Genomic DNA, 19816 nt, shown 5'->3' with positions numbered 1-19816 from the left:
GACTAGATCTTGGGAGTACATGCCCACAAAGGGAAATGAGGCCAGGGAGAGGAGGCGGTGTTGGGGTTCTAAACCTCACCACACCCAACCGTGGGCATGCTGGACCAAGTGTGTCTGTCTATTCCCTCTGGCACAGGTGGGCAGAGAAATGGTGGAGCCCTGGTTCTGTCCCCAATGTAGCGGCTAGCACAGCTGAGCTGGTGTAGGGAATGTCATAATTCACTTCCAGGATAGGTCAGTAGATTAGTATCTTCCTAGATCAGGGAGGAGGGAATTGTACTTCCTGGGGTCACTCTTGGCTGGTGCATCTTAGGCCCTCTCCCTCACTCAGGCTGCATACCCAACACTGCAGTCTAGCCTAATAGTGCTGCTGGAGGTGTATGTACTAGGGTGGCAAGATGTGTCCTTCCTTGTTTACACTCTAGAAGGATGTTTCTATGGTAAGCTATTGACTCAAGCTTGCTCATGATCTTTGTGGTTTAAAAATAATCACTGATGTCCTGCCCTCCGCCCCTGTTAACAAAAGCCCGAGCCTCTCCAGTGCAAACCACTCCAGTGCTGTTTGCAAAGCCTGACTCCTTCACATTATAGACCTCCCTGCAAAACCAAGATGTGGCCAGTGCCTGAATAAATAAATGCCCATAATGGTGAGTGGAAATTTCATTGTCTTCTGCTGCCTTCACCCAGTAAGAAAGGGCCTGATCCTACCAGAAACTGAGTGCCTCCTGTGAGTCAACAGGAGATAGAGGCACTGCATGAAGGCAGTAGAAGGCAATCAAAGTCCATATGCTAAACCTTACAGGGATAAAATTAACTTGGGTGGGAGGGGCCCTCTGCCTCTTTTAAGGGCTATACAGGGTCTGTACAAGGGGCTCTGCTGGCTGAAGGGAGTGCACAGGCATCTGTGTGTAGCCATAAGTGCCCAGAAGGCCCCACTGGGGACAACTTAGTGGTAGGCCTGGGGAGGGAATCTGTGTTTACTTGGTATGACTTGCATCAGGGGTTGCTCATAGCCAGAAAAGGCACCTGTAGAAGAGGGCTAGACTGTGACCGGCCCTGGGCTGGGGAATCAATTTCACTTTCCCTTCCACGCTCCACCCACAGAAAGCTTGAATATTTGGTCTTTGAGAATGGCGAAGCTTTCACCTGCCAATAAACAAAGTAGCCTCTGTACGTAAGCGTGCATGAGTGCAAACCTCCAACAACACTGGGCCAGACCCTAAGTGGATGCAAATTACATAGACCCATGGACTTCGCTGGTGCTCTGCCGGTTTTAAGGCACTGTACAAATATTAAGCAGCTAATTCATTGACTCTCACAATATCCCTTCAAGGCAGTCAAGTCCTTTCTCCCATTTTACAGATCTAGAAAGTGAGGCAGAGAGGATAAGGCTAAAAGTGTACAAGAGTAGGGTTGTCAACCCTCCAGGATTGGCCTGGAGTCTCCTGGAATTGATATCAGTCTCCCAGTGATTATTGAAAGCAACCCAGGAGATAAGATTTTTTTAAGAAAATGACATTATGTCATGTAATGGGGGGGGGGGGAGAATCTCCCAGAATAGCTTCAGTCAGAGTTGGCAACCCTATACAAGAGTGGCCACGGATTTGGGGTGGCTGAGTTTTTGGGTACGACCATCAACATCAGAAGTCACTCCTGAAAATTTCTCAGCATGGGACATTCCCGTGACTGCAGAGGGCATAGATATTAGCACTCAGGAGTGCCTGGCTCCCAGTTCTGCACTGAGGCCACTGGTCCATGCCTCTGTCTGTAATATAGGGTAACGATCTGCTTGTTTGTACAAATCTTTACCCACATTAAAAGACATACAGGAAACTGACTCTGAGACTAGAGAGAGCCTAGTTTTACATAATGAGGTAAATTAGGGTATCAGTTACAGCTCTGCAACTCTCATTGGCCCATAGTTTGTCATATGCACGCTAACTCTGAGTCCAATCCTGCATCAGAAAATCAACAGGAATTTAAGGAAGCAGGCCCTTGCCCTAGCTATATAGATTAGGGGCTCTCACAGGGTTTGTTATGGGAAGATTTATCTCAAGGGGCTTGATTCTGCTTTCTTACTACAATGTAAGTCAGGCGTATTCTCATTAAAGTCTGCAGTCCTGCCTTTGTAAAATACATGGGATCAGAACCACGCCCTTGACGTTTTGTAAGTGTAAAGCACCCAGGGACTGATCCAAAGTGCAGTGAGGCGTTTTTTGGATCAGGCCCCAAACGGGTTTATAATAATCTCACGGAAAGAGCTGATCCATTTAATCTGCCTTAAAATTTGATTTCACTGGAAAATGAAAACTACCTTGTATCCGCCAGATAAACATTTCTTCCGCGATCACAACCTCCTGGCAGCATTCTTAATGTGACACCAAATAGTGTCTGGATGGTATTTTTAACCACTGGTAGTGCTGAGAAAATCTGAGTAAACGCTAGAGCCAAATACTGCACCCCTGTGTGGCACTGGCAGTATTTTGGTTCCCATAAAGGTGCTCAGGCTGAGAATGATACTGCTTCCTTGTGGGTACAGTGCAGCCAGTATGCTCAAGGTAGTTTTCCAATTGTTCCTGCGCTAAGCGGCATGTTCAGCCTGAGAATGCAGGTGAAAGCAACGTTTTTAATTACAGCTGGCAATCATGATTTCCATCTAGCTGAAAAGTGACACCCACGGGTGACATGCCTCCCCACCCTGATACTGGTGCCACGCCCTGATACCGCCGCTGCTGACGAAATATCTCCAAGTGCTCCCCAGGCATTTCTCTCTGACTACGTAATGAACCAGGATGTATTGTGTTGAGCACATGCTTTTTGGATGGCATTGACAGTCAGCACAGTGCCCCATGTCATGTATAAATACACTGCAACTGACCAGGGCCAAACTGTTCTTATTTACACATGTGCAACTTCATAGTCTTTACTGGGGTACTTGGGTTTAAGTAAGAATAGAATTTCAGAGACCTGATTCTGATCCAAATTACATTGTTGTAAATGAGAAGTAACTCCACTGAATTCTAGAGTTACAAGAGTATACATTTGCCACTTATGGTTGGGTTTTCTGTATGGCATCCGTCTTTGAATCAGATATAACATCATCTCATGCAAAAAACGGTGGCAGCTAAAACACGCCTGATCCAAAGCCCACTTATGCTGATAGAAAGACTCCTATTAATTTCAATAGGCTTTAGATCAGATACTATAGCAGTAGCCTTGTCAACTCCTAAATAATATAAATGATAAAGTAGCATATGAGTAACTTAGGTATGTTCTGTTCCAGTGTCTCTCTAGTTTGTATTTGCCTGGATCTGGCACAAGATCAGACTGATTCTAAAAGGCATACTTGTTTGGATGGCATTAATAAGCACTGCATCAATATCCTAGCATGGCAAGAGGGGGCTCTGTGCTGCCCCTGAAGTGCAGTCTTTCAGAGGAGACAGCAAACTGAAGCAGTGGCTACTTGTCTGTTAAAGGTATCAGTGCGGTGCCATGTTAAACGGGGTATGTTTCACCTCAGAGCTAGCTGCATTTATGGGTGAAGTCAATCCCTGTATCTAATTTAGCATGAGCACACTGAAAATCTTTAGGGCAGGTCCAGCCCTGCTCTGATGTCTATGTAGGGATGGTAGGGTCAGGCTGGTGTCAGTAGGATTTTTTTTTACTTTTCTTTGTTTTCATGAAGTGTCGAAGCTCCACCTCACCACCCGTTTGGAGGATGTCAAAACAGATTTGAGCTGGCGTTGGCCTTTAAAATATGTCTGCTGTTGAGCTGCTTTGGGTACCACTTGGGCCAGCAGCTGAGGTGCATGGAGTTTGGAATGGGATCCTATACTACAGAGATACAGGGGAGGGCCAGAATTTTCCAAAGAGTTCAGTGTTCATAAATGGGGTTAGATTTTTCCAAAGGACTCCACTTCGCTCCCATTTAGACACCAAAATAATTTTTTTTTCTAAAGCCACATTTTCATTTGACGTGTCCTGAGATTGAAGTGTCACATTGGGAGCTGGGGGTTACCAAACTCTTTGGAAAATGTGTTGCCAACTGTGCATGTTGAGCCCTTGAAAATCAAAATCCATTGGGGTTTCAGGAAATATGTTCAATTGTGCTGAGCCATCTAAACTCAGAATTGCACGTGAAGGGGGAGGGGCTAAATGTACAAGCCTTAATTTGGGGGTTTGCATAGAGTTACCAGATAGCAACTGTGAAAAAATGGGACAGGGGGTGGGGGGTAATAGGCACCTATATAAGAAAAAGTCCCCCAAAAATGAGGCTGTCCCTTTAAAAAGGGACATCTGGTCACCCTAGGTTTGCAGGTGGACTCTTTTAGGAGCCTGGATGATTGTAACAGTATTTTGTTATCTATCCTGTGCTCTTTTAATGCTAACTCTTTGGCTGTTAGCATTAAACACAGGACAATGGAATCTGTTTTGACTTGATGCATTACCTGCTTTCCAAGTTCCTAAATCATCTTATCTTACATAGGTGCAGTAGCTGTACTCCTGCAAACCATGTTTGAGTGTATATTTTTTTCCTGCAATAGTCACTTCCTTTATTTCCATTGCAGCCGCCTAGGGCTGTCATTTTATCAACTGTTATACGCTAAGCAATGTTGTAGGAAGTCAGTACTTGGGAAAGGAGACGTCACAATGGTCCATTTCCCCTGAGTCATTATGATTTGAGTAAAAGGAAATCAAAATAGAAGGTGGAGTGGTCACCAGTTCTTATCACAGTTTTCAATGTCACCTGGTGAGGAGGCTTTGCATCATTAATGGTGACAGGACACAGCAAAGGGAAGAGAGGGGGGAATGATAAGAAATGTATTTAAAAGGATTTTCTGTCCCTGAAAAGGCCCATAGCAAGGAAAACAAGTGGGTGGGGCAGTGAGTGCTTTCCACTGCCATTTCTCTCAGGATGGAGGATGACCAGGGTGCATACCTTTCAACATAGAAATGGGGAGAGCCAGGAAATTTTAAGAAAAAAGGCTGGTACTGACAAGGCCAGAGAGGAAGACAGTGGACTGCAATTTCTAGAGCGGGGAGGAGGGGAAGAGAGGGGTTTTTTTCCCCATCTTTTCCAGGAGAGCATAGAGATCAAGGTCACTATTAGGAATTTCATGATTTCTGGATTGAAAGGGGCATGATTTAATGGCAAGACAGCTTCAGAGCAATAGACAAGCACACTTGGACATTTGTGCTGCCTCAGTGGGCACAGCATGAAAGGGTAATGTTCTGCTGCCAAAATGGGAGGGCAGACCCAGCCCTGCCTTGTGCCTGGCTTTCCTGGCCAGTGAGCTGCCACAAGCTACGAACCCAAGCTGCAAAATCAAGCCATAGACTAAAGCTATGTTCAGGACTGGTAACTATACAGCAGCTGCAGAACATCTAATGGCTGTGGATGTGTGTGTGTGCGCGCGGACGTGTACAGGTATTGGTCATAAATCAAACTGTTATCATAATATATATGGCATCTTCGTCTTACTCCGTTAGCTATGTCTCCTGCATTTCCAGTATGCTTTCAGGATGGAAAGCAATAGGCCAACAAGCAATAGGAATGAAAAAAATTCCTATATTCAAGCAGCAGAATTAGGAAAGGGAGGTTACTTACCTGTTACTGGAGTCCTTCGCGATGAGCTGCTGCATATCCACAGTTGTGGGATCAAAGCATCTGTGCCATGAGCTTCCAGAACCTTTTGGAAAGTAGTGTCTGTTGGGGCCCCTTTCCCCTTCAGGAGGGTTCAGAGGGTATGAAAGGGGGAGCTGGCCCCAACCTTCCATCAGTTCCTTCCGTTAATTACACTGAGGGTAACTGACCATTGAACAGCTTTCCAAGGGATGGAGTAGATTCTCCATGAAGTGTAGGTGGTGGATGTCTCAACCCTGAGGTGATTCCAATCAGTTAGGTTTACTGGGAGCTTCTGAAATGCTGGGCCAGCCATTGGAGTCATGTACTCCGCTGGATCCAAGGGAGGCTTGGTACGGCTAAGGATGGGAACCCTTAGATATTTCTATTACCCATGCTGAGGGGTGGAAGCTACCAATGGCACTACTGAATCCTAGACACTTTGTCCTCCAGGGTGAAACCACTCCAGAACCAGACTTGAACAGTCTCCTTCCTGGGTTAGAACTGGGAGCTGGGAGGTCGGTAGCTCAGATCCCAGTAATCTGTATAATATTCCAGGAATATCACTGTGTGTCAATCTGAAGCCTAAAATGTTTGCCAGGGAGAAGCAATGGCAGCAGCTACCAGCATGGCTGAGAGCATTTTTTGTTCAGAATATCACCAGGGATTCAGTCATTGCTGGGTTTCCCAGGTCCAGTTTTTTTAAGTTCTCGGCCATTTTGACTTTGATTTACATCTGTGCTATGTAAGCCATGTATCCAAGCCATGCCTAGACACCACTGTGATAGCCAGTCACCACCCTGACTCTACAGCTAATTTGCATGCACCAATTTCAGTGGTTGTAGAGGGAGATTGCCCAGATGGTGGTTTACCTAGCCCAACTGTCACACCTATGCACCCACTGCCACCCACATAGATCAATGCAAATCTCCGAGCACAATACCCCCCCGACACAAATCAACACAAACAGCAAAACAACACAACCAGCACACGTAACCCCCAAACCACATAGCCCCTCACTGTACTCCCCCCTCCTTTGCCATCCACACAACTCTCCCGGCACAATACAGCCCCCACCTCCCACAAATCAATACAACCAGCAAATAGACTCCTGATTGGGATTTGTGGTCTCTTACCATCCTTTTGTTAAGTTCTCAGCCATTTTTGGCCTTTTTACACACGATTTTACAAATTACACCCAAGAGACAGCACAGGCTTCCAGCAACTAGTGTCCTAACAAAATTTCCTCCTTTAATAGATCAGACACACAGATCTGTCAGTGTATCGATTATTTCAGTTCCAGGATGTACCAAGAGACCTACTCTGATATCTCGTATACTGCTCTAAATCTAACTTGGGCCTACGGCACTCTATCTTCCCTGCAGAAACCTTGGCAACGTGTCTTTTAATTCCCTGAAGAAGAGAGAGCATTCCAGGTCTGTCTCTCTCTCTCTCTGCCTTTGCATTCCTTGGCTACAAAGAAATGCTGAAGTCAATAAGCAGTCCTTTTTGGACAATTGGACCCAACACCAGAATTTGTTTGAGTCTACAGAGATTCCATAATATGGAAATCTTGGGATCTGTGTGATCTATCAATTCTGAGAACTGAGGATTGGAGTACAGCATCTTCATGTCCTAGGGACTGGCCAGGAGCCTCACCAAACCTTAATAGCTATGTTGTCTAGCAGAAATTCAGCCACCCAAAACCAGGTTTCTGAGCATACACCTGCTGAGGATGTGACTGGCTAAAAAGGTATTCTGGCCAAGGGTGGCTACATTTCTGCTACACAACTGAGCTGTTAGGAATGGGCCAGCAGCCTAAGAGAAAGTCAACAGATCCTACCCAGAGCCAAGGGACTGGACAGTTCCAGAACTGACTAAATTTGCTTCTAAAACTTCTGACAGTAAAAGTCTAAGGCCTGGTCTACACTACGCTGTTAAACTGATTTTAACAGCATTAAATCGACTTAACGCTGCACCCGTCCACACTACGCTGCTCTTTATATCGATTTAAAGGGCTCTTTAAATAGATTTCTGTACTCCTACAAAATGAGAGTAATGCTAAAAATTGATGTTATTGGCCTCATTTTTTTACAGTAGCTACCCACAGTGCACCGCTCCAGAAATCGACGCTAGCCTCGGACCATGGATGCACAACACCGAATTAATGTGCCTAGTGTGGACACGCCCAATTGACTGTTTTATAAAATTGGTTTAAGCTAATTTGAATTTATCCTGTATTGTAGACATAGTCTAAGGATGGCTCCCTCATCTCACCTTCAAAGCAGAAGGGTCTGATAGATGGAGCATCAGAAGGGGAAAAACAGTTTCCCAGACAAGCAGGACATTGTGTGCATCTGAAAATGGCCAAATAAAGCAAATGTTAAAACTCTCCTCTCTAGAGAAATCTTAGATTAGATCAGAAGTTTGTAATGCAATTCCCCTGTCCAGTGTTTTGAGGACTTAAGCATTTGAATACCTTTGAGGATCCGGGCCTTCCATGCTGGATTGGTTTGTTCTGACCACCAGGTTGGGCATGGAATCAATAAGGTAAGCAGTTCTGCAATGATCGTGTTGGAATTGCAGTACTAGACCCCAGTGATGTGAGCAGATGTGGGGCCTAGTGGTACATAACCACTAGTCAACTGACTCTCAGTACTCAAAGGTGTCATTCTTGTACTGGCTGGATCTGAAGCAACTGGACCTCTTCTTGCCAATTGTGCTTGGCAGTCATAAGAACAGCCATACTGGGTCAGACCAAAGGTCCATATAGCCCAGTATCCTGTCTTCTGACGGGCCAGTGCCAGGTTCTTTAGAGAGAATGAACAGAACAAGCAATCATCAAGTGATCCATCCCCAACTTCTGGCAGAGACTAGGAACATTCAGACCATAGTGTTGCATCCCTGACCATCTTGACTAATAGCCATTGATGGACCTATCCTCTATGAATGTATCTAGTTCTTTTCTGAACCCTGTCATAGTTTTAGCCTTCACAGTATCCCCTGGTGACAAGTTCCATGGGTTGACTGTGTGTAGTGTGAAGAACTACTTCCTTTTGTTAGTTTTAAACCTATTCATTTCATTGGTCCTTCAAGTTTGGCTGTCAAATCTGAATCCAGACTCATGCCCTGGATCTCTGTTATCAGATCTAGATACAGGCTTGGTTTCTGGCTCTGGATCCATAGCTGTCTGCTATAGACTTGTACTCAGCTGTCAAAATCTGGATCCTTTTCCTTTTTTTAAAAAAAATACAGCTGAGGATATTTGTATTGTTGTGAATCTAGGTCTGGCTTTTGCAGCTCCAGCACCAGGTGGTGGTTAAATGGAGATTGAGTTTTTCAGCTCCAGATCCAGGCTTGGTTGCCAAATCAGGATCCTGGTTTTACAGCCCTGGCTCCATGCTTTGCTGAAGGATCAGACCCTTTGGAAACTGGATCTGACAGCCAATCAGTTTAGGCACATAACTAGGTCTTCTAGATCAATCTGAGACCTGGAGACCAGATCTTCAAGTAGATGTGGAACTTAGAGATTGCCAGACTTAGCAGACCAGCCTCCCATCAGCAGATGTTTGAGAGGCACTCCCAAAGCCCATGCCAGCTGGCCAGCTCTTTTCCTTTAAAAACCTTAAGCACTTGACTGTAAACAAAATTTGCACCCAGAGCTGGAAAAAAGCAGGTGGGGGAAAGGAAAACATTGAGGACAGTGTGTGCAATCCAAGCTTGCTGCACCTTTGACAGTGGAACTGAAGGTTGGTTGAACACTTCATGTTATATCCTAGGAACTCTCCAAGTTTGGAAGGGAAGGAGTTGCCTTAACAGACACTACTTTCTATAAATCACAGTGCAGGTGCTTTGACTCCACAAGTGTGGACAGGTAAAAGCTAGATGAAATGCTGAATTTAACAGTTTTAATGAAAGCTCACTCCTAGGAAGCTGTGAAGAATGTAAACATCCCAGTGGCAACCCCTGTATAAATTGCTGAGAGCAGAGGAGGGAGGAAAGGAACAGTTCTGATTTGGTACATTAAATCATCCAGGTCACTGGTTCCAGGGGCTGCCTCAATTATCTAGATAGTTGCCTAGTTTTACAACAAAGCTACATAAACAGCACTAGCAAAGTCAGTACAAACTAAAATTTTATACAGACTAAAGCAAGCAATGTCAGTACTAGTGCATGACATTTTTGTATGCAAGTAGTTTAAGTGAAGTAAAACTTGCAGTATATAAGTTATACTCCTGAAAGAGTATAGTAGGGTGGAAAAGGTTGAGAACCACAGATCCAGGTCATTTCCACACTGGTGTCTGGGTGCTTTTCTAGTAGTATTAAAAAAGTCTCCCCATGCACAGAGACCAAATGAGTAGTAAGGAGTTTGACACAAAGGATATACCAAGAATCAAAGTCAGTAATAGTAACAATACACAGTAGGGTAACCTCCCAGATAGCTAAATCTAGACCCACTAGCTGCCCAATGTTTCAACATGATCATCATGTGAGACTGCCTAATTTGAGAAACCCCAGAATCAAACTCCAACTCAAGTCCACAAGACTTTGTTCTCTGCTCTTCTGGAAGAGACTGAGGTATCATGCTGGGCATACAAAAACCAATACCCAAGCTCACTGACCTTTTTTTGAAAATTTGGTCACTTCAGAATGTTATCTAAAATGTCAAGATTAGACAGTAAGTTCATGCACAGATGTTGCATTGTAATAAAAGCTTCAATTCATTTCCTATAATTAAAAATACCTTTAAAGAGTAATCAATCATATCCAGAAAAACACTGTAGTTTAATAGTAACCACTGAAATTCCACAGAGGTACACATGACTATCCCATTTGTATATACAGTTTAGGATTTTTAAAAGGGAGTGTTAAGATTTTGTTCTAGCCAGACTGCAGCAATCTTAAAACTGAAAATACTTGCCTACTGACTGGTTTGCCTACTTTTTTGAGGGTGCTATCAGTTTATGCAGAAAGATTAAAAAAAGCAACCATGAGCAGTGTTTTTTGCTAAATTACCAGGGACTAATTTTTTACTTGATGTCAGGAATAAGCCCGGCTAAATCAGATGGGTAAGACATGGATGCCAACCTCTGAAAACTGAAGCTGCTACTAATGAGTGATTAATTGTATATTGTGATAACTCATTCCATTTTATTAACACCTAACAGCTGTATTTTCCTTGTGAATAAAAAGGTCGGAGTAGAATGTTACTAATATAAACAATTCCTTGCATTAAAACTTCAAGATTGAAGTAAATGATGCAGCACCCTTTCTTTTTAGAGACATTTCAGGAAATTAAACCACAAGATTGTTCGAAGTATGATGGATTTAATCTAAATGCACAAAAAAATCAAAGAATGATGTACCATTTTTCCCCTCCAGACACAGGAAGAAAAGGAGCATTATGCAGTTTGGTGCTCTAATTACACTTGAATCATGCCATGAATTTTTACACCCCGGGGTGAAACCTCCATGCAAGACTTCAGTTTACAGACAAGCAATTTTAAGTCTCATGGACATACATGATAAAGCTAGGCTGAGAAATTCTGAATCTCTGGTTATGAAACAGGTTGCCAACACAATTATGGGAAGTCAATACCCTAGATATACTGAAGTGTTTTTTAACAAGTGTCTCATCACGGAGAAGCACAACACTAAGTACTGAATTTAAGAGTAATCCTGACAGACTGCCCAGCCATCATCATAGGATCATAGACCCAGCCTTGTTAAGTCATTGAGCACAGTTAACTATTTCCAAGCAGCAAGGGGCTTCTCAATGACTTGCATTTTATAACTGAAACGTAGCACTGCTAACTAGCTAATTATTCCAAATATTAAATTTAAATAACTGCAATTTGACTCCCTTTACCTTGAAACAGTATTAGGTTAGAACTAAGATGTGCCTAAACCATCCTGATTTAAATGTTATGCATAGAAACATGTTAAGAGACTCAAAAGTTAAATGCTTACAACAAATTTGTAACCAAAAACTTTAATCCCAAGGATTTCACAAAACATTTTACAAGTGACATGAAAATTCTTGCACAGTAATGTTTCACTTCTACAATGTACCCATATGCACTCAAGCCATCCACTCCAGTTGTGTAATTTGGTCTGCTCAGAAATTCTGTAACATATGGTTAACTAAACAGCTTGCATTTTAGGCTATCAAGTATTTTAAAAAAAATGCTCTAATCACATTAAGTACAAAAATTATCTAGGCCCAAGGGATAAAAATATACATTTTACATAATGTAGCTCTTCAGAGTTCCAATGTAGGAAATCAACAGAACTCCCCCAAAAGTTCTGTACAAAACTATCTGCAATTCAGACTTTCTACTTGCTACTGGTTTGCAATTTCTGCCTTCTTTCCAAAAACTGTACTAGGAATCACCATCTTGTTCTGGATAAGCTAATAGCCTGATGTCATAATAGATGTTTATTACAATGAATATTCACTGCAACCTTCCTTTCAAAAGTAATCTACATCTGATACCCAGAAAAGATTCCAGGACAGAATAGGGAAACTAGAAATATATTTGTCTATGCAAGACAAGTTGAACACCACTCAAGGCAAATGAAAGTTAAGCATACGGGTACATTGTAAAACAAGAAGTTTTATTACAAATCATATGATCTGTTCATAACCATATACAGATTCACATCTTTACATTTGTCACCTGTTACAAGATACAAGAAAAGCAAGTTCAACAGCTAAAACATTTTAAAAATGCACCAAGCTTTATGAAGTCTCCAACAAAACACAATGTTCTGTACATACTCCTCCCGCCTGTGCTCAGATCTAATGATTTCCTGTACACAGCTCCTCCTGAAGTCCTATTTTCTCTCATTTGACCTGGAACGACTAAATAAGAGAATGAACATTAATAAAAATAGCTCCATCTCAAACTATTTTACTTGGGGAAGTTACTTCCAGTACAACTCTAAATTACATACTTGAAACTTTTGGAAAGTACTTTAAAAATCTTTGAGTGGATGAAGTTATAAACATATCAACTGATCTTAGGTTAAAAGTTCCTTGAGAAAAGACCTTACCTAAAGCACTAAAGAAAAATGTTCACTGTAGCAGAGCTTTCAGTCACTGAATTGATGATATGGCATAAGCCTTTCAAAATCAAATAGAAAGTGAAATCTGAAGATGCAACATATTCTTACCTACGAGACCTGGAAAAGGAACGGGAAGGCTTGTGATTTCTCTCCCGTGAAAGTGATCTCTCTCTCCTTCTGTCTCTAGAGAGGGACCTATGAGATTACAATGAAAGATGAATATCCACCCATGAGTGAGAAGTTTAACTGGATTATATTACAAGAGAATGAATATGCATGAAGGACCACTACTGTGCAAAGAAACATGTAAAGTAAGGTCAAGTGTATTTAAGTGTCTTACAGCTAAAGCCAACAAGAAAATTGCAGGCCTTCCCACCTTTGCAATGTACTATTTGACCACATTAGTTTTTTTATATCAATTGCCTTTTTCAAATATCATTGTCTTATGTTTAGCCTGTCTAGTTCAGCACTGCATTAAGTGTACAATTCTATTACCTCATTCAAAAGAAACATTCTCTGTAAAGTCTGGAACTATTTAATCAGGAAACTTATCCATTAATAAAGACAGTTGCCTCTCCTTCCTCATGTAGTTAGAGGAATCAGCTTGAATTCTGATACTGCTTAAAACTCCTACTGCATACTTATATTTTTATATTTAATCAAGTTTTAAAAATTATATGCACAGTACTAGAGCCACTGGTTTCCATCTGATAGTTTCCTGTGCCCAACCAACTGCTGTATCATGTAGCTACATGCTATCAAAGCAGCTTTATATTCCAAGAAACTAATGCAGGGGTCAGCAACCTTTCAGAAGTGATGTGCCAAGTCTTCATTTATTCACTCTAATTTAAGGTTTCAAGTGCTGGTAACACATTTAAATATTTTTAGAAGGTCTCTTTCTGTAAGTCTATAATATATAACTAAACTATTGTTGTATGTAAAGTAAATAAAGTTTTAAAAATGTTTAAGAAGCTTCATTTAAAACTAAATTAAAATGCAGAGGCCCCGGATGGTGGTGAGGACCTGGGCAATGTGAGTACCTCTGAAAGTCAGCTCAGGTGCCTCCTTCAGCACGCATGCCATAGGTTGCCTACCGCTGAACTAATGCATTTTAGTGATGGATGCAACTTTTCCTATGAGTGCTCTGAAGTGAAAAATAGAACTCTAGAGGCAGTCTACTTCATGAGTAGGACAGCTTTGGGGGACCATCAATTTCCCCCAACAGTTTGAGAGAGTGTCTCAACACTGCAGAGGTAAGCAGTGTAGCAACAAGGAAACAGTGTATTACTGCCATGCACGCAGTAATGCCAGAAACCTAGCAATGATGGAGCAAATCTAAAGTAATGAAAATGCATTCCCTCCCCCTGCCCCATCAACCCTGGAACCCTTTAAAAACAGTCTTTAGTAAGTGTTTTCTGGAACATTTACCAAGTCTTAAAACTTTTATGTTCTGTATCAGCATAACTACTTTAAATATGACACTTGAGTGACTACAACCAAGGATTTTACTAAAAAGATTCCTTAGAAAGCATTCTGGATAAAACAGTAGAGTCCACGTTTAGCCAACTGTTGCTTACCTGCTGCGGCTACGAGAAAAGCTTCTCCTTCGTGGTGATCTAGAACCAGAAATAGAAAAATGAGCCTTTTTATCAATTTCTTTAGCATTAATGGGATGAGGTATTTCCCAACTTGTCAAACTCACTGTTGGGCCCAGTGAACGTGCCAAGAAACAACTGGCACCCATCGTCCAGTAAAAATGTATGAAAAGATTAACAGTAAAACAAAGCTCAGTGTGAAAAGCACTTTTGCAACCAAGAATTCACTTTAACTTAATGCTTCACAGCAGACCTGTCCAATGCAACACTTCCATTTCAACTAAATCCACTGCCCAGAACACCACACCAAAGTCCCACAAGTGGTTCCAAAAAACAGCATAGACCAATGTTTTGGAACCCATGCAAGCCAAAAGGTCCATGACAAGATAAGAGATACCAAGTGGAGAAAAAGTGAAAATGCGCTGTGTAAATACTGATATGCCATTAAGTGCTACATTAGAACTGCATATTTGTGATGGGCATTCTCTGAAATGCCATAGTGTGTTTAGACTTAAAAACCTTAGCTTGGCCCAGTTCATCCCAAAAAAGTAATTGTTTTAAGTTTTGAAAACGGTTAGTAAAACCATTTAAAGGTGATAGGACTTGGCAGATTTGCAAGGAAAAGCTACATTTGTTAGAGCTTTATTAAAAATTTAGTTTGGCATCTCACATGCAAATATACCTCATTTACTTTTGGTTCCATTTACATTAAAAAGTTTCCTTATCACCCTTAAAAGTTTTATTCAAGCAACATATGTACGTTACCACTCAATTATGCACAGCCAGCCTTTGATTGAGAAAAATAATTACTTATAAGCCGCTTACTCCTTATTTTAACCAGCAGTAAACTGTATAAGCAGGAAAAACTTACTAGTTTTTGGTTTCAACAAGCTAGAAATGGTGAGGTGAGGCTGCCGGACTGACTGCCAAGAAGAATTTGCTGAAAAGGTTTTGCCAGATGTTGCGTTGTATTTAGTTGGTTGGCGAAGGGGGTGTTGTGGATTTTTCCTGCTTTTTTGTTAGCCGAAGGCTGCTGCTGTAGTTGTTGTGAAGACATTTGGTAAATAAACAGCTGAGCTGATTGGCCGGGAATGTGTGGGCGGTCGAGGTGGCTGCTGCCGATTTGGTTAAGGTTGGAGAGAAGGCTGAGAGAAAACAGCATGCTCGGGAACCAAAGGGCGGTGCAACCTGACGACTGGCCATGCCTGGGTCATGTGAAACGACACCAGCCAAGCTGAATGGGGCGCGCTGGTCACATGACGCTGAAAGGGCTAGTTGACTGGCTAATGCAGACTCAGAGGGTGGTGAGAAGAGACATGATGGTGACTCTGTAACGGGTTCATTTTTATTAATAGATGGACCAAAAAGCATAAAAAATGAAAAACAAGCCATCAGTACAACCATCTATCAGCTAACATACTCCTATTGTGGTTTTCTTAAAAAAACAGCAAAAGGGACATGGTTTCAAGCTTATCCTGTGAGGACTTCACTCACCTGCAATAGGTAAATTCAGTCCTGTATGAACCATGTTGTAGGTGTGAGACGTGCACCATTACAGAACATCCAGACAATTTAGTCTGGGTCCAAGAATATAGGTAGTTACTAAAAACCCTGCTATATTTTAGATTTGAGTTTGCAAAACTCAAATGACAAGATATTGTCACAAGACGTTTTAAATTCTTTACTAGGGTCAATTTAGATTTGTACATTTAAAATGCAACTGTTACTTGTTTTACCATTATTAAACAGCTGCCTGCATGACAAATATTTGAATTGTTACGAAGTGGAGAAATGCACTTGCATGGAAAAGCTAAGTTGCTGTATGTAATGTTTGCCATTATGGAGAAAAGGAAAGGGAACAGCCTAAGTAGATGTATGGTAAGAAAGGGAAAGGGACTAGAAGATGTGTAGATTTTAGGAAGGAAAAGGGTAAGTCCAGGGCAGAGGGCGCTGACTATCAACTTACACAGTGACCTAAGGACAAAAGCCAACGTTCAATACAATTTATGTTCACCTTGATTTTTTATATAAAGTGTCTGGCATCTCCGAATTGTGATCAGGATGTTTAAGATGTTACCCATCAACATGCTTTAAAGAAAGCCTGCTTCTATGATGCTAAGTGGTAATTTCAACAGCTCTATGCATGATCTTTGACCTAGGGTACCTGCGGCGAGGAGGAGGACTTCTTCTGCGATAATCATCTCGAGGACGCCTACCCCATGAGGGAGGCGGACCACGATTCCGACTCCGTTTTTCACCATTGGACAGCTCCACCCTGACACGGCACCCGCAGAGTGTTCTGGAAAAAAGGTTACTGTTAATGCTCCAAGCAACAAATCTGTCTGCACTGAAGACACTGACCTAGCACTGGAGAAGGGAAACATTTCTTGTGTACATTTAGTCAAATATATAAGGCACTCAGCTATCATAATGAGCCCAGTATAAAAAGATTTAAAATTCACAAGTGACCAGAGCCTCATGTCCAAAGCTACTTAAACAGGGAGATAGAAACTTCTAGACATGGATTTTATAAATTTGACTTCGTTAACTCAAATGGTAGTTTATATACATCTGATACAGATGGAAACTAAAGAGGATCAATTTCAGTGAAACACTACAGTTTTATATCTTCACAGCATTACTGTCTTCTGTCAAGATAAAAATCTGATTTAATTAATTGAAGTAGATTTTACTGTATACTCTAGAACAAAAATGGCTTCTCTAATATTTCTGAGAGAACAAAAAATCCTGCATCTCCTTTTCTCTCCCTAGAAGAGGATTTTACAAGAAAACTAAACCAATTCATTTTTTAATTTGATTGAGATGAAGGGACAGCATTTAACACTCAGGTACAATTTACAGAAATCACAATTGCACTATGGCAGGGCTTTTTCGGTGCTTTCCCTATGGTTAAATATATAAAAAAAATGAACAGGAGGGGTCACACTCAGAGACTTGCTATGTGAAGGGGGAACCAGCACAAACGTTTGAGAACCACTGCACTATGGTTTAGTGTGAAGTGTGTACTCAGTTGTTGCTATAGAGACCTGTGAATTTAAAATCAAGATAGATTGCTCAGCTGTTTATAATACATTCAAATCTGGTTGGCAATCAAAATGCAAATGTTTTTATATCAGTATTTTAAAAGATATTTACTAGCTCAAAATACAAATATATTTTTGTTCTCATGCATTTCAAATTTTAAACTTAGCTCCACTTTAAAAAGCAATGATCAAACACCAGGCACTTCTGAAGTGTTACATGTATTTCATAGTATTCATAAGTTATTTCACAAAAACAAAATTCCCTTCAACTCAAAATGAAGTGTTATTGACTTAGTGTCAATCTCCTGTGCCCCATAGGCCAGGTACAGGTGGAATCAAATTAGGCTGAACTCTCGAGGCTCAAGTATTTCTTCTAGATGTGTTTAGGTATTTCAAATTTCCAATCTCAGGCCAAGTCTATACTAGAAAGGGTTTGTCATTATATCAGCAAATATATCAGCTTATACCAACAAAACATTTCCTATACCAATTCCCCAAATGAAAAACTATAGCAGCAAAATGACTTCTTTGCTGGTATAAATGCCTCTACACTAGGGCTTTGCCAGTTAAACATAATGAATCACACCCTTAACCAACATTATTACACAAGCAAATGATTCTAGATCTGACTTCAGTGACCAAAAATATGAACAGATTATCTGTGAAAAAGCTTATTTTTACAGTTAACCACCTCAATTAAAATGGTTATTCTGCATTATAAATTAAACTAGTCGGTAATACTAACCAACAATTGCATGATTGATTACGAAACTCAAGACCACGCTGTTTCAGTGTTACTCGATCTTGGTCAGTTTTAAGTGTGAATACAAGTTGTTTAATACTGTCTATAGCAATTAGTTTTAGTTAAATTAACTGCATAGCCTAAAAAGCAAGTTTTACCTTCCATCTAGCTCTCTCACTGCATCAGCTGCATCTCGGGGATCTTCAAATTCAACAAAAGCAAAGCCAGGAGGATTTCTAGCAACCCACACACTGCGCAGTGGTCCATAGTAGCCAAAAGCTCGTTCCAATTCAGTTTTGTTGCCATTGTTTCCAAGGTTACCTACATAAACCTTGCAGTCCAGTGGACAAGAGTCCCGATGCATCACTAAAAGAGAAATACTGAAAGTAAATTTCTTTTACTTCCATTCAACCTATTTTGGCCTAGATCCTCAGGGGTCATTAGGCTGCCACTTTCCACTGAAATCCATAGGAAATAAGTACCTAAAAAGCACTGCACCCAGAAACCACAGCAATGATACATAATGAAGTGTAAAGATTAGGCTCCCAGCAGGTTAACTTGTGTTAAAACTATAAACAGACTTATCTTCACTAGGATTTTAATTCAAGTTAGCTAACTTCAAGAAAGAACACCCTTCTTTGAGAGGAAGGCAGGACCTGTGGTTCTTTAACCCCTGGCTCCAGGAGACTATGCCAGCTACAGGTGGAATCAAGCTAGACTCAACTCTAGAGGCTCGAGTTTTTCTTCTAGAGGCGTTATTAGCTATAGGTTATTAGGAGACTCCCCCTGTTTAAATGTCGGGTCTGGAAAGCTGGCACCAGCAAAACCTGCAGGGGGCGCCGCAGCCCTCGCGTGCCGCGGGCTCCATTGTTCTCGGAGCAGCGCGCGAAGCGGATCTGCGCATCCAGGGGCAGGATCGGGGCAGGCCGCCGCAGAGGGGACCCGGGGCAGGCCCAGGTGCCCGCCGCAGAGGGGACCCATCCAGCCTAGGCCGGGCATGTACGACCAGCCTGTCGCTCCCCGCCCGGGGCTGTACGGAGAGCGGGGACATCCCTTCCCGCGCAGCTCGGCGGCAGGCCCCGCGCTCCCTAAACCAGCGCCCACCTCAGGAAGCCGCGCTGGGAAGGGGGCGCCACCCAGGCCCGCCCCCGCGAGGACCCTCTCCCGGACCCCCCGCGGCGCCTCTCGCCCAGCCAGGCCTCATCTCGCCGCGCCCCCGTCGCAAGGGGGGGTCCGCGTTCGCTCTTCGAGGGTTATCTCCCCGCTGCGCCCCCGCCCGGGTCCCCTCAACGCAGCGGCCGCCGCCCGGGCCGGCCACACAAAATGGCGGCGGCTCTTTGTTCGCCGCCGCCGGGGCCTGAAGACTCCATCCGTCCCAGCGCGGTGCCCAGCCCCGGGTCAGCCCGTCCCCGACCCCCAGGTGAGGCGCTCACCGAATCCCGGGGTGGGCGCGAGAAGGGAGCACGCGCTACGCTCTAGCCGACTCGATCCCAAACAGGCTCCCGCTCTGCTTCTCCTCACTGGACAAAATGGCGGCTGCCGCCGTCCCTGCCCGGACTTATATAGCCGCACCCTGCCACCACGCGCCCAGCCGGCGGTCAAATCACAGAGCGCCTCTCAAAGGAGTGACAGTTCCATGGAACCCGCCCTCTCCTGCTTCCTGAATAGGGTCCGGGCCAGCCCTTCCCCCTCTCATCAGCCTGCATTGCCAGCGCCAGACCCCAGCCCTGGGGCCCATTTAGGG

At 42.8% G+C, this 19816-nt stretch overlaps 1 protein-coding gene across 1 annotated transcript; it reads right to left on the bottom strand.

Annotated features, from left to right (window-relative positions):
• Positions 1-10934: 10934 nt before the first annotated feature.
• SRSF3 (serine and arginine rich splicing factor 3) lies at positions 10935-19624 on the bottom strand. Its single transcript, XM_030561225.1, has 6 exons — positions 19506-19624; positions 18231-18438; positions 16451-16585; positions 14269-14307; positions 12800-12886; positions 10935-12488 (listed from the first exon to the last, which is right to left on the bottom strand). The coding sequence occupies exons 2-6, from the start codon at positions 18434-18436 to the stop codon at positions 12461-12463; spliced, it is 495 nt and encodes a 164-aa protein (XP_030417085.1). The 5' UTR covers positions 18437-18438; positions 19506-19624; the 3' UTR covers positions 10935-12460.
• Positions 19625-19816: the final 192 nt, after the last annotated feature.

Source organism: Gopherus evgoodei, chromosome 4 (genome assembly GCF_007399415.2).
Source record: "Gopherus evgoodei ecotype Sinaloan lineage chromosome 4, rGopEvg1_v1.p, whole genome shotgun sequence".
In the NCBI taxonomy this organism is placed as follows: Eukaryota; Metazoa; Chordata; order Testudines; family Testudinidae; genus Gopherus; species Gopherus evgoodei.
The sequence above is the reverse complement of the archived record's forward strand: the minus strand, read 5'-3'. Positions and strand labels throughout refer to the sequence as shown.